This window comes from Rhagoletis pomonella, unplaced genomic scaffold (assembly GCF_013731165.1).
Source record: "Rhagoletis pomonella isolate Grant_MI unplaced genomic scaffold, Rhpom_1.0 Rhpom_scaffold_00002, whole genome shotgun sequence".
In the NCBI taxonomy this organism is placed as follows: Eukaryota; Metazoa; Arthropoda; class Insecta; order Diptera; family Tephritidae; genus Rhagoletis; species Rhagoletis pomonella.
Window position 1 is genome coordinate 49,275,716 of NW_023458556.1, and position 15,927 is coordinate 49,291,642.

General features: G+C 34.7%; 1 protein-coding gene across 2 annotated transcripts in view; it reads left to right on the forward strand.

Moving 5' to 3' along the window:
* The first annotated feature begins 6 nt into the window (after window positions 1-6).
* Window positions 7-15,927, forward strand: part of LOC118733761 (transcription factor mef2A-like) — a 171,243-nt gene continuing 155,322 nt past the window's right edge. For both annotated transcript variants that reach the window (XM_036463297.1, XM_036463298.1), the window contains exon 1: window positions 7-1,460. In XM_036463297.1, coding sequence (XP_036319190.1) covers window positions 584-1,460 — 877 coding nt within the window. In that variant the 5' untranslated portion in view covers window positions 7-583. The remainder of the gene's footprint in view (window positions 1,461-15,927) is intronic.

Below are 15,927 nucleotides of genomic sequence, written 5' to 3' on the forward strand. Positions count from 1 at the left end.
CCAGCACAACAAAAACGACAAAGAACAAAATTGATAAAACGACCAAAACAACAACAACACCAAAAACAAGAGCCACCGCCCCTAATACAGACACTTTATCTACGACAATTGCAACGCAAATTTTGTGCAACTCAAACAAAAACTTTGAAAAGAAAAGCAACTAAGCTCGCTGGCACATTTGATAAAGTAACACGAGTAAGCGCAAGCCACAACAAACAGCTCCAATTGTACGCAGTTATCTTAAAAAATCGCCACATAAGCGGTTTAGCCTATCAGCAGCAACAATTGCTGACAATTCGCAATTTATTGCATTTGATCACACACTTCCTGCAACACAGACGTGCGCATCTGCTGATCGAGAATTTTGATCTGAGAAATTTTATCGATTACACATAGCAAAGATATAAGCGCGTGGCGGCGACAACAACGACACAATAATAATTGTGTGCGGCGTCAACAGCCTCGTTAATTAACGGTCACGAAGCAAGAATTTTTATTTATATTTTTTCGCTAAATATAAACAAAACAACAGAGTAGCAAGACAAGCAGAAGCGCTTGCAAAATTGTCGCACAGCAAAACGAAATGGCTCGGAACGAAGTGGTAACGAAACAACGCAGCGCCATGAATATCGATAGTCCGATTTTTGTGCCGCGCAATAATGCGCCAATGCCCTCCATTAAGGCAGCTGGCGGCGAATCGGAGCCGAAATCAGCTTACGCCCTACGCGGCACTTTACCACCCACAGGTGGCAAAAATATGAATAGCAATAACAACAACGTTGGCGGCTATTGGCCCATCTTCAACAATGCGTCAGCATATTATTCCTGCGGTGCGAACAATAATTATTTGCAATATTGTCAACAACAACAGCAACAATATTTGAAACAACTTTTCCAACGGCAAAGCACCTTACCCAATTTCCAAGGCCAATGGACGCCGAGAAAAGCTGTTAACACCGTTATCGGACAGCGAATGCAACAGCAGCACCAACGTAAGCAAGCAACAGTGGGTAAAATGGAGGCAGGACTGACATCTCCGCAAAGCCCACAGAGACACAAGAAACAGAAAACGCAACAACAGCAGCCGACAAAACAACAACCACTTCCGGAACATCAAACTCAGGAGCAAAAAAAGCAGCAAGTTGCTATTGCGATAAATGAGCCAACTGAAAAAACCAATCAACCAAAGCTTTCACCGAAATCAACAACAGCAACAATCGCACTGTTGTTGAAATCTAGCGAAGAAATTATAAAGAACGCCGATGCTAACGAAAATATTGCGAACAATGACAATGAACACATAAATTTCGTCAACACCAAAAGCAATGCTAATGTCGTCACTCTGATTGAGGATGGTGATGTCAATATGACAGCACTTACCTCGATAAGCGATGCAGTTGCCACACTGGCAAATCAAGCAATTCAATTAGGCGGTGTACCGGAAGTACCGACAAAGAAAGGTAAGTGCCAACCTCTGTTGAACTGGGTGAAACAAAAACCAAAGCAATTGATTGCATTGTTTTACTGATCTACCAATATTTCATATTACATATGTATGTATTTAGACAATCATTCTTCAAAAGGTACAATTGATTACAATCAAGTGCTTTCTTCCCGCATATTGATTATAACAGGCAATCGATAAAAAGTCGATGAAACAGACCGGTCGTCAATTTTAAGCATGCGGTCGAGAAAACGATCCTTAATCGAGAAAATTCTAGAATGGCAGAAGTTAGAAATACATTTTTTAATACATAGATAACAAATTGTTTTATATTATTTTCGGCAGGTTTTGGGAAATCATGAATGAAATTTGGAATGCAATTTCTCAAAAGCGCGAGGATAGATTTTCTCTAAAGTCTCTTAGAATTTTACTAGTTCATCAAATTTGTATTGTTAATTATTTTTAAGTTTGGATCTTCGGCATCCCTTAACGTATATCGATTTAGTCGTAGTCGACCCTAAGGCTTTGATAGCCGCATGACTGTCAACAATGAATCCAAGTTTAGATGGAGCCAGGTCGATCATACTGGCAAGTCTGGCCGTCATGTCGATTGCTTATATCTTAGGCTGAAAAACCCTACAGTGATCTGGGAGTGAAAAGGGCTCTCTCTCAGAGATAACTCCTTAGAGAAGATGCCACATACTGTTCCGATATCTGTTTTGGAGCCGCCGTGAAAATGGGTATTTCGTCATCGCTGAGAGCAATACTAAATCCCAGTCGGGAGAACTGACATCGAAGTTTCGATTGAAATCAGTTACCGTGACCTGAGAGTCACAGCTACTGTACTCCACCCCAACTCTGTCGAGGATGTCCACAGCCTGTTAGACGTACTGAGTCGTAGAGCGTTTTTAGCTGCGCTACTTTTAACGTATAGATTTATGGGTACAATATCCAGGGGCATCTCTAGAGCCTCTTTGGGCGTTAAGTAAATCGCTCCTGTTGTGCATAGGCATGTTTGTCGTTGCTCCTTTTGCTGGTTGAGTAGATTGTATTTGATGTAGGTTAAGTGAGAATATGTCTAGGGTCAAGGCGCGTCAAGGTGAGTTGAGTTGAATAAGGTGAGGCGAGGTGAGTGGATGTAAGGTGAGGTGAATTAATGTTAAGATGATGTAAAACATTTTATTACTCAGTTTTATCTTTTACTTGTACTATTTATCTTCATCTCTATCTATCTATATCTATCTTTTTCCTTTTTTCTATTTATCGTTTTTTATATTTATTTTTTATCTACACCCTTATCTTCATATTTACCTGTTCCTTCATCTTTTTGTTTAATTTTACCTTGGTCTTTGCCTTTATCTCTATTTCTCTTTGCCTTTTTCTTCACCTTTGTATTTGTCTTTCACTTAGGCTTTTGTCTTTGCTTTTGACTTTGTTTTAATACGAATCTCATTCTAAATACTAACATTGATCTTTATCCGAATTTTCATCTTCATCGTCCTTTTCATCTTCGCGTTTCACTTTATCTTCCGCCTGAATTTTATTTTTTAAACACATAGTAAAAGTTTCCAACGTAAAAGCCTCCATAAAATTTAAAAAAAAAACCGCAAGAAAAAACTCCCCTTTTTTCTACAATAAATTGAAAAAACAGTTTGGCTGGTATTCCTTCTTGGCATACGTATGTAGATGTGTGTTTTATTACTGAATATGTATACTTTCAGAGAATATTAGCAAAGTCCGGGCTGGTTTGAATTGTCATAAAATTGCCGCACAGTGTTATCAGACTGTCGCGTTTATTTTGTATTTACTCTATCATAATTAATTTCTCTGTACCAGCAACACGGCGCACATCGACGAACGTAGAAAAAAAATCCAAAATCGGATGTCGTAGAATATACGCTTTTGTTATAATCCTAATCCCAAAACTCCAATTAAGAAAAGTGTACATATAACATTTCTTCTGATAAAATACAGCTCAACCCTTATACATTACCTCAAATCATATACAATTTGTATCGTTCCTTCGATTGTAAAAAATTGAGAGTGAAATTAAAGATTTTGGTTTGTCGAGGTGCAATATGGTTTTATTTTTTGAAGAAAAACCCTTTTAGTGGTACAGGGTGATTTGAAATTTGATGAAATGAAAACACTGACATAATGCGAGACCTCTCTTCTTAGATGAAATTTGGCACGCGAATCGCTTATAACTCTGACCAACAGTTGGAATATATTTATTGAAATATGTGTCACAATACGGGTGTGAAAAGAAAGAGGTTTAAGAAGGTTGTAGTTGAAATATTTTTTTGAATGGGGTTGCCATGTATTTTTTAAATACGAATTAGAATAAATTACGCAAAGTTTGTGAAATGTTTCAATATTGGTTTCAAAAGAAAGAGATTTAAGAAAGAAAACTTTCAAAAGAATGAGGCTAAATGAAAATGAAAATGAAACTTTTTTGGGAGAATTGAAACGTTATTGATTCAAAATAATCACTATCTTACTAACTTTTACGATTCAATTTGAATTTGTTTGATGTAAAAAAAAAAAATTGTATTGACTCGTGCGAGTTAACACTTTATTTAATATCAGCGACTGCAGGTGATCGGACAACAAATACCCAAATCTAACCTGGAAAATAAAAAAAAAAGATTTGCTGACTTCATAAACTGATACATACATACACAATATACAATGAATATCCAATCAATTTGTATTATCTTTTAATTTTCTTAATTTTGGGAAAGTTGAGTATTTAGTTTTCTGAAGACTGTCGTTTTATTAGAAGCTGTTTTTCATGGCTGAATGCACTCGGAGATTTTGCCATTGCCTGCCGAGGGGCGACCGTTATAACAAACCTTTTATTTTTGCCGTTGGTCTGAAACTGGGCTCTAACCTAGACCCCGCGGAATGGTAGCGCGCACTGCTAAGCAAGACACCTGAGCTGCTGTATATGTCAGCAATAATTATGCTATATTTTATCTTCATAGCAAAAAATATAAAAAAACAAGGTTTATCGAAATTGGTAACCGGTACAAAAACCCATTTTAATTTTATCAATTACCGTGTTGTAATCCTTTTAGGAACAACAAATTCCTACTACAATTTATATTTTTGTCCATTGTTTGTATGGCATCGGTGCACTGTGCGACGGGGTGAAATGTAAAATGAAATGATTTACATACAAAAAGCTATAAATTCGTAATTTTTAAAATGTACCATAAGCCAGAAATCCCGTTGTTCGTTAGTTTCGTATTTTTTAGTGTATTCTTGGAAAGTGAAAAAAACAAATATACAAATGTACCTAGGTATAACCACGAAAAGAAACTATGATGAGGATGGCATGAATACAAAATGATTTTTGTATCCGAAGAGAGATATTTGTTACAGTGTGTCCTGCTGGAAAATAAAAAAATTTAAATATAGCAAAAAAAATGGAACTTTTTGTTTGCACTTGCATATTTTGTGTTTTTTTAATGCTGGTGTGTACATTATTAATTAATTTTGATATTTGCTTGTGATTACTTATATGTAAACAAACAAAGAAGACACAAGCGATTGTAGATAACTAAGTTTAATTAAACATACGCAAATGTCAGCACATAAACAGTTATTTGAAAAAGAAAATTTGTAGGTGTGCATTTTTGTAGTCATCGTGACTTTTAACTCGTTTTGGCTTAATGACCAGCCTAAAGCGCCTAAATGCAGGCACATACGTACTTATGTGTGTATATTAGGGTAGTCCAAAATACAAGCGAAAAAGTAAAGTCGGAATTTGTATGCTCTCACCCCTAGGGGTTTTCCATACCGAAAAAAATACCCTTAGTTTTTTATTTTAAAATTTCAAAAAAATATTCAGAAAGCTCTGTTTCTCTGCAGCAGATTCCCTATAATAATACTCAATTGTTTATTTAACCATTTTTCCATCGCAACTATAATTTATAGGTCCGCTAAAAACCCACAAAAACCCCGAAAAATTCAATGGGGGACCTATAAAAAATCGTTAGTATTTAAAAATGGTTAAATAAACAATTGGGTATTATTAATGAAAGTCTCCTGAAGATAACCAGAACTTCCCGATCGAAAAATATTGAGTTTCAAGAATTCTGTACCATTTTTACGAAAAGTTGTTTTTTTTTCATATACTTTGAGCGACCTCTAAATATTTTTGATTTAAAAATACAAAATAGGGGTATATTTTGTTTCGATATAGAACCATCCTAGGGGTGCTCTAACCCCCGAGTTTTATGTTTTTGGACCACCCTATTGTATATATCCCATGTTAGCTTTCTTTCGCAGGTTATTTCACTCCCTACCTGCAATGGTTTATTTTCTATTTGTTTGTTCGCAGCTATTAGATAAGTTGTTTGTGTTTATTTACTTATTTCAATTTGATAATTACCTAATTTAAGTTAAACAACAAACATTTGCACACACACGCACACACAAATTTTTACACAAATGAATACACACAACGGGGTGCAAGCAGCTCAAGGTCAATGCATAGCATTGAACTTGCAGCTGGTTGAAGTTGCTTTCGAGGTTAACACCCCACCGGTAACACCACTACCAACACCTCTAGCTTTGCTGTCGGTTGACGATATACATATGTATGTATGCAAAAGCCGAGTTGCCGAGTAGACAGTGAAAGAGTCAAACAATCAGAGAATTAAGGCGGGAAGGCACAATAAAATGAGATAATTATAATAGCAAATACTGTACATAAATGCAAAATGTCATGTGAAAGTTTGTGAAGGAACCACCAAAGAGAAGGCAGCAGACGAAATAGCGAAAATAAGTAGCAAAAGCAAAAAAAAAAATCTGAAATAGTATTAGACAAAGTCCAAAAATATACTTAGTCGTAGCAATAAAAAAAAATAAAAAATCTAAGTGCACAAGTTTAGGTTGTTGCCTTTGGCATGCCTTTGTGACGGTATGGCATTTATGCGGTAAAAACGAGTTCGCAAAGCAAATACAAATAAATGTTTAGAATGATTTCACAATAGAGCAGTAAAACTCAGTCAGTCAGCTGAGTGAAAAATAAAATACGCAGAAGAAGGAATGAAACAAAAGAGTTCATTGCACTAGCAACGCTAATGAAAAATACTTGGCAAAAAAATGGAAAGACAAAACGTTCTAAACAAAGAAACTGCAAAAAAATGCTATACATATGTATTTAAAAGCTCGCCGGTGAAAGCTTTTTGGCAAATGGTGTGTTCACAAAGGTGTGAATGCGGCGACTAGCCTGCTGCAGTTAAAATTTAAATTTCAAATTAAATGGGTCGCTGACCTATTTTGTTCTTTATACACTCGTACATTTGTACATACACACAATAGGTTAAGGATAGTATTTATATGGAGAATTGCCTTACGACGGTGATGGGCACCGCCTTGCCCGCGGGCAAAGCTCTTTTAAGCTTTCTATATATTTTGTATAGGCGCGTGCAGAGTAACAGTTCTCTCTGCTCATCGCTGCCTTACAAAAAATATTGCTTGATGTGAATCTGCAAAGTAAAATAAGGAAAGAAAATCATAAAGGGTTTACCTGGCCGGTCGTTAGCCAACTGGAATGAAGCAATCACAGCCATTATGCTCAAATATATAGCTGCCAGTAGAAGACAGAATTTTATTGTTAATCATGTCCCAAAGCTATATATGAGGTTGTTGGAAACCCCAGATAATGTGCAAGAGTTGTCGAGCGAAGCATTTTTTGGCTTACAAAATGTACCTATTATTGGATAAATTGAGTCAAAGGTTGTTTTTATGCCACATAAGTTGCGGTCTTCCCTTTTATATGTGACCGGAGCCTATTAAAATTAACTTTAAGCGGCGAGCCTACTAACATGAAGAAATTGTTTTGAAGACCTCGAATGCACTGACAGCAGCTATGTAACGTTAGAATATCTATTGGATGTGAACTTTGTTGAATGTGGCAATCTCCGACCTTTCAACCCTATAAATCTCTGGGTATGGACAGAATGATACCAGTCATGCGCCAAAGAACTTGTGCTGCAATATCTTCCTGGTTAACGATAATCTACTGAGCCAGTATCCTCCTTACCTAAATACCAAAGCCATGAAAAGAAGTAAGATTGGCATTCATCCACAAAGAAAAAGATTGCCGACCTATCAGTCTATGTACGATTCCTTCAAGGTAACGGAGAGAAATTTAAATCTACAATTCTAGAAGTTTCAGCATTTGCTTAACATGCTTTTCGCAAAGCTAGATGGATTGAAACCAGGGACCAAGAACACTTTTTAGTTTTGGTTTAGTTCTGCATGAGAACCAAATGTAAAGTCTAGAACGTTCCCGCAAAAGAACCAAACGGAAAAAAAAGTATTGAGAGCTGTTTGAACGAGAACAAAAGGTTCAGGAACGTATCCATAAAGAACCGAATGCAAACAAAAGTCTCGGGAACGTTCTCAAGAAGAACTGAATTAGAACGAAACTTTCGCGGTTTCCAATGAGAACAAAATGAGAACGAAAGCGTCCAGAATGTTTTCAAAGAGAATCTAATAGGAACAAAAGTCTGGGAACGTTCTGCTAGAGAACAAAAGTTTTGAGAACTTAGCATTAAGAACGACGGGGGGCGTCTGCGTGTTGGGATGAAAAGTCGTTTCAATGAGAACCACGGTGGTTAATTCTGTGTAGGAGGAAATTTGGATGATTTCAAGTGCCAGATCGTTTATCATTAGGGTGAACTGTCCACTTATGGAACAATTTTTAATGTTTTTGCGCAAGAAAAGTTCGTGCCTTGAGTCTTTCGTTGACTTAATTTGCATAACTATCTTTCAGTTCTGTTTTGATTAAGTTTAATATTCAAATATTTCAAACTAATGAACGCTATGTCAAAAATTTTATTCTCGCTTCCATTCTTCACGAATAGATCAGAGAAAATTTGTTCCCGTTTCGTTCTCTGTCAGAAAGTTCATGGGACTTAAGTTCCGAAATTTTTATTCGAGAGAAAGTTCCTTATACTTTGGTTCTGTTTAGTTCTTTTCCAAAACGTTTCGGAGACATTTGATACCATCTGGTTCTCTTAGAAATATTCTCGAAAGTATTAGGGTGTTACCGAAAGTCAGAACACCTACAACAAACCCCAACACAACAAAACTCAGCTCATTACTGTTGTGACTTCTAGTGCGCCGCAAAATGAGCCACAAAAATTTTGTTTTAAGTGATCAAAAACTTAAAAATTTGTGTTGTAGCGGCATGTTTGTTGCAGCAGCAAACTTTGAGGCACATTAGAAATCATAGCAGTCATGAGCTAAGGTTTGTGACATTGTTAAAAAACGGCTGTTACGCTATTTGACCTAATTTGTTGTCAAAAAGCAATTGAGTAAAATACTATATCTGTATATAAGTATGTAAATATGCATACATATGTATGTATGTACATGCTTACGTCTCAGTGATCTCCCGTCACTCAAATGCCTTAACGAAATTTACTGATAATTTTGCTCTTTAGGCACTAGAATATTTTTTTTTCATATATTTTCAAATTCGGCGCGCTGGCTTACTTGTGCATTAATCAAAGAGTTGGCATTGCAGATAATGTATTCACGGTTGCCACATGTGGTACTTGACATCAAAACTGGTACTTTTTTGGTATCGTTTTAGTCACATAAAATAATAGAGATGCGAGATGTTTGGTTTTCAAAGGAAAGTCTTTTTAAAACTGTCGAAAAGAAAGTCTTTTTGGTCTCAAGGAGAGACCTTTTGAATTAGTTAAAAGGAACCTCAATTTCATATGGAAAGAAATATTCACATTATTTATTACAAAGAATAGTGTCGGTAGAGCTGTATTGTATCATTCGGTAAATATCGGGTTAGAGCTTCTTCCTTTTTAATTAATGAAAATTTCTAGGTAAAAAAAATTAAATAATAAGTAATTATTGGAAATTTCATAAAATTGTTTTTATCGTAAAATTAAGGCAAGCAAATCACCTACATATATATTTTTCGTATTACAATTAGCTGATTAGTTAATTCGAGTTTAACTTTTTGAACAGGTGGCAACCCGGCAACCCTCCTACATATAGTTTAGAAATAAAACTTTTTCAAACCCTTTTATATTCATACCCATTTTTTAATAATCTCTTCAAACTATTTAACTATTCCATATAACTTGTGCATACTTTAATTTAATTCAAAAAGGTGGCAACCCTCTTCAAAATATTTTCGAACTAAAACCTATTTAAATTTAATTCGTCTGACATCCAAATTAACTGCTTTCAGAGGGCACAGGGACTTCTTCCACAGCTCAAATTAATGATCTGAAATTGCACTATAACGTACTTTGTGTTCGAGTGATAAGAAATTGCGATAAGGCTGCACAGCTGTAAGCAAATCATAGAAAATACAAATTATAATAAATTTTTTTAAATTGAGTGGCTCAATTTTTTCGTATTTAAGTAGTTTTATTTTATTTATTGTCTCAATTTCTATAAGATTTGTATAGTAAAATATACCAAATTTTTTTATTTTTCGTAAAAAATTCGGTGGTTTTTGTGTTTTTTAAAAAAAAAAAAAATATATATATTTAATTTGAATGAACAATCAGGCCCACTCAGGCTACGTTTAGGACAGTATTTTTCTGCACAACTCACAAATAAGCAAAAGCGTTAGCATTTACCTCACCGTTTTGATTCCGATAATAAAACCGGCTACTTGGTTTCGACCATAAAAATCGATAATATCGATTTGCGCGACACTTACCGAAAAAAATTCTCGAATTCAAATCCGATATCGAGAACATCGAATTCCACGACATAGGGCTAGTTAATATAATCTTATAAGGTAGAGGTTATATTTTATCTGTTTTGCATCCTTACCTCTACCTTTTTCGTTCTAATATCGATAAAAAACATCGATAACAAAATAAATAACAAAATCGATAACAAAATCGATAAAAAATCGAGAAAATTATCAAAAAAATCTATAAAAATATCAATAACAAAATGGATAAAAATATCGATAACAGTATCGATAAATATGTTAATAAATATACCAAAAACAAAAGCTATTAATATGTTCATAAATATATCAATAAAAATATCGTTTCGTACATCAACAAAAATATCGATTATTATATCGGAAAAAATATTTATAAATATATCGATAAAGACTATGTATTTACATCTGAGCCTTTTTTGTTTTGAGAGTGGGATAAGTCACCTCGTACCTCTTGTGCCTAAATGGCCGGCTACTTGTAATCGAATGCATCAGCAAATCGTTCTATCGTCGTAAACTAATGGCAAAACCTTCTGCCATTGGTTGATGAAGTTGAATGGATAACCGACGCATTCAGATAGCAGTAACCGGTCATTTAAGTACAAGAGCTGGGAAGTGGCTTATGCCACTTTCGAAATAAACGGCTCATATATACATACGTACTTATGTACTTTTATTTTTGATTAAAAAGTAAGTAGCGATTTCAGTTCCACTAACAACCCATATTTGGCATCTTTCGCTACACATTTTTTATTTGCCTTTGTGGCCTCAATGTGACCCACTTATAAGGCGCACAAATTCATTCATATGTACATACTATGTACAAAGCTCAGACAGACACGCTGACATTCATTCCGGCACTCAACCGTAAAGGTTTCTCTTTTACGACTTTTTGACTTGTAGTTTTTTTTACGTTTTTTGTTTTAAATGTCTTTTTACACATTGTTTGGCTTATTGTTATATGGCGTTGCGTCGCACCTTTCACTCTCTTGGAGCTTTGAAGTGTCTGTGTTGTGTGTATGTAGGTACTTATGTATTATTTGTTTGTGTATTTCATTGTAAATTTACATGAAGTTAACGTAGGTCATAGCCATATTTGGATAACCTTCTTTGTGGCACAGCAACATATGTATCTACAGTCAGCGTCAAAAATAAGTACATATACCCCAAAGTTTTGACGATTTTATTTATTTATGTTTTCCATACCAATTTTTTTTAATTATTATTTTTTTTATAAAAATATATATAGTTCATTCAACAGCAAAAACCACAATATATTTTTTTTTTAATTTCATACAGAACTCGGGAAAATACAAGAAGTTTTCAACTTTTCTATTCGATATCGACGCATAACCCATATTGATCGCCATCTCGATATTAAATTTGTATGTTCCGAACTCGCCTATCCCGACGTTTTGCACAATTTTTTTTTTTTTTAATTATTTTCGGGACTGCGATACTGCGTGTTTTATGTTTGAAGATTTTTATTTTACTTCTCCCGGATTTAGGTATGCGCATTTCTTGAATGCTTCGTGATTATTTTTTTTTCTGGAGGTTTAAAAAACTTTGCGTTTAATATTTGCTTTAAAAATAATAAGCAAAAATGGTGGTCTCTGATACAAACTTATAGACAAGTTTTTCTTGCAAATTTCTCTTAGTTTTAGTTGGTTTTTCAGATTAGGCATAAGCGAATTATGTGATCGAATCCGGATCTAGCTCGTCCCTAGGCTAGGATAGGTTATCTTAGCTGCCCGCATCCCGCATAGGAGCTTACTTAGCCCACCATGCGTCTATTGTGATGCCATATTAGAGACTCCTTGTGCCATCTTCTCTTAACTTAGAAATGGAAGCAATTTTTAGCTCTGATGGAGCGCACAAAATCGTAGATACTGGCTGAATCCAATTAAATTTAACATTCAATAGAACAGCAGAGAAACGAGCGTCGACGAGCCCTCGCCAAAGTGGGATAGTGGCATAGCTAATGCTCCACACTACGATTTCCGCTACATAACTGCAATTACATATCGGACAAGTGGTCGCTCCAAGCAGAGGAGAGGGCGGGATGTACGCATATCCACCTTAGGCTAGATTTATCTTGCTATCCTGCACGTTTGTGCCTTTCGTTGAGTCGTGAGAGTACTTGTGAGAGTACTTGCGAGTATGCCATCAGTGCAGATAACTACTGAAACAGAATATGAGATCAATAGTCGGATTCCAACATTCGCTATCGACTATTTCGATCGCCAAAAATCTCCAAAATAATAGCAGTCGCTCCTAACAACAGGCAACATCTAGTTAAATGCTCATCATACCCTCGCATTTCGCTGATTACACTTTGTATCTGTTACTTTTCCATGTTGTATACTTTAAGGCCCCTCTGCTTTTCATTTAGAGAATTTCGGCGACGAAAGTTTAGCGTAGCGATTGTCAGAATTCCCCTGCAGGACTGAATACTCGTTCCATTCGCCACTTGAGGGGGGGGGCTAACTTTTTATCCCAAATATCTAACTTCCTACGAAAAAGTCAGCTCAATGCCGTTCAAAGAAGTAAGCTGCAGCTGAGCAGCTTTCGTTTTCTTGGAAAAAAGAAGCATGCCCGGTTTTGCTGCATGAACATTAAGGCTTGTTGCTATGGACCAGGTATCTAGGTATCTACGACGCGTAAGGCGCCTTTAACCATATCGTACAGAATTTGGGGTTGCTTACCAACTGCCGTCGGGGAAACATCATCAGCGAAAGCATTGACTTGATATCATTTACCCTGCAACCGTGAAAGCAGAATATTCACTGTTTGATTCCGAAGGAGTGGGGAAAGGACACCGTCTTGCGGTGATATCTCCCCCATTTCCGATTAAATTGCTCTGCTGCGTTCCTAGGTCAAGCCATATTTTTCAAGTGAGCCTGTGTTATTGTTTTTGTTTTAAACTCGTTATTGGCTTTCTAATTTAAAAATTTTTAACACAAAGTGCTCATATTTACATACATACATGCATAATTATTTCTTTGAAGATTTCACCCTCATACATTTATTTGTTTTTTGTTTTTCTTCTTTTCTGAAAAAAAACGCCTTTTTGTGGCCCTCATTGGCACTGATTATCTCATTGTAAATCGCATGACAAGTGAAATCACAAGTATTTTGGTGCACACTAACATTTGTAAAATTATTTCCTTAAAAATTGTCATTAAAATTGAAAGTATTTAAGTAGATGACAAAGCAAAATCCGGCAAAAACCAAAGAACTCACATTATTTTTTGACGTCGTGATGTTGGCAACATCACTTGACGGGCGATCGCATGCTGGCAGTGCGTCTTTTTCTTGCTTGGCAAGTCCTCGGCCAAGATAAAACAGCTTGTGCTCCCAATGTGATTTTATCATACTTGAATAAACGCTTTTATATACTGTGTATATTCAAAAATAAATAATATTTAAGTACTGCATTTATGTATGTATATGGGGCGTTGCATACCAAAATGGACACTTCATGTGTTTGATTTGTTTCCAATTTTTAGGGTTGATGGACAAACCGTAAATAATAAATAAATATGAAATTTGAGCTTGATCAATGCATTTTTAAAAACAAAACAAATCTATTTAATACTTTTGAAAAACTTTGAAGAAAACTCACTTATATACACATCAAAATTCTCCATGAAAAGAAATATTTGAAAAAAAGTTTTTCTTGGAAAATTTTTCCTTTCAAATTTTTTTATGAAAAAAAATAGTTTTTGAAAATATGCCATCTCAAAAAGAAATTGAAAAAAATCACAATGATAGCTCTGAGTAATGCGCAATATTTAAGTATAGTATTACGGCGTGCACTCTACAATAATTTGAGTTATGAAGTTGAGTAAAATGAGTACATTGCAAATTTACAAATATTAAAAATTTTTGTTAGATTTTCATTGAGTAAGCAGTGCAAGTTTTAAGCGATTGCAAAACCGGCGTTAATTTTTTTTTATATTCTTTGAAAACGGTTTAGCGCATGTTTTTCCATAAGAAAAAAGGGCAAAAAGCTATCAGCATAAAAAATACCATGATCAAAACATTACAAGGTAAATTCATTCTATCAATTCGTCGGCCATGATTTTTTTCTGACGCTTGCAAGCATTTTAAAATCATATAAAATTTAAATATAAAATAATTAAATTATTCACAATCGTTGTTGTTTAAGATTGAAAATGAGAATGTGTGTGTGAGCTTGAGTTTTGAAGATGGCAAACGTCTGACTGCCTCTCAATGGTTTTACCGTGTTATGTTTTTATCATGAAAAATACTAAAAATCAACGCAATTTTAAAACTTAAAAAATATTTATTTTCATAGAGAATTTTGATAAGTGTATGTGTATTTTTTTTAGTTTTTTCTTCACTATTAAACTGATTTGTTTTTATTTTTGTGCTGTAAAGTTTTTAAGAAATGTATTAATGAAGCTCAAATTTCATATTTATTTATTATTTATGTTTATCCATCAATCCTGAAATTGAAACAAATCAAACACATGAACTGTGAACCCCGTCCATTTTGATATGGAACGCCCCATATATACATATATGTACTTATCAAATGGATGTTGAACATTTGTTTTACACATGCACATTAGATCGAGTTAATTTTTTTTTGACTACGCGCTTATAGCATAGGAGGATCCTACGCGTAATTCTACGACAATTTACCGAAGAAACAGTGGATCGAAAATTAATTTGGAATTTGCCAAATTGCAAAAATAGGTTTCGAAGAAAATTTTCACTGTGGCGTCCTCTGGTGGAAATTTTAAGGAAAAGATTAGTGCAGAAATGGATTCCTCATAGCATATTTTTATATAAAATTTAAGCACTTCTTTACGAAATTACTGCAAACTGCTAAAAAACCTACACTCACAATTTCGCGAATTTGGAATTGATTCTAAACCCACGGTTTCTTCGGAAATTTTTCTTAGAATTACACGCAGATTCATTCTCTGCTATACGCGCATATTCAAAATATCACCCATGCAAATTGACCCGCACTAATGTACATATTAGGAATGTTTTTTTAGGTCCTGAAAATCCCGGGATTCTTGGCAAATAATCCCGGGATTTTCGGGATTTGTAATTTGCACTGATGGCAATAATAGAAACTCCTTTTCTTAATCAGTATTGGCTATATTTCTTTTTTTATTTAATAATTAATATTTCTTTATAAATGACTAGCTCATTTTATAAATAACACCGTGAGATAGTAAATTTTACACACAATAATTAATATATTCGCGAAACCATGGGACAAATGTAGCAAAATTGCGTTTTTAGCTTTTCACTCTGACGTCAGTAATTCGAAAATGATTTAAAAAAGTCAGTGAAATGTGCTTACAGCCAATTTCACGAAAGCAATTTAAGTGAAAAATTATTTTAATTTTTAGAATTTTTTATGGAAATTTACAGAAAATAAAAAATTATTTTCCATTGAAGTTGTTGGTGAAACCGGCTGTTAGAGAAGAAGTATGGGTATCAAATTAAAGAGGAAATTCAGTAGAATTTAATAAGATTCAATTTTTGGTGTATAAAGACTGGTAAGTATTGAAAATGTTCTTCTAAAATTTTATCTTGGAAACTTCGCAGTATTTGTTTTTGAAAAAATTATATGTTAAGGACTTATATAAACAAAATTTAAAACGCCACTTTTATGGTAGGAGAGATAGAAGCCATTTTTTCGATTTAAGTTTATGAAAAGTAATGAATATCTTAATCCCGGAACTAATCCTGGGATCCCAGGATT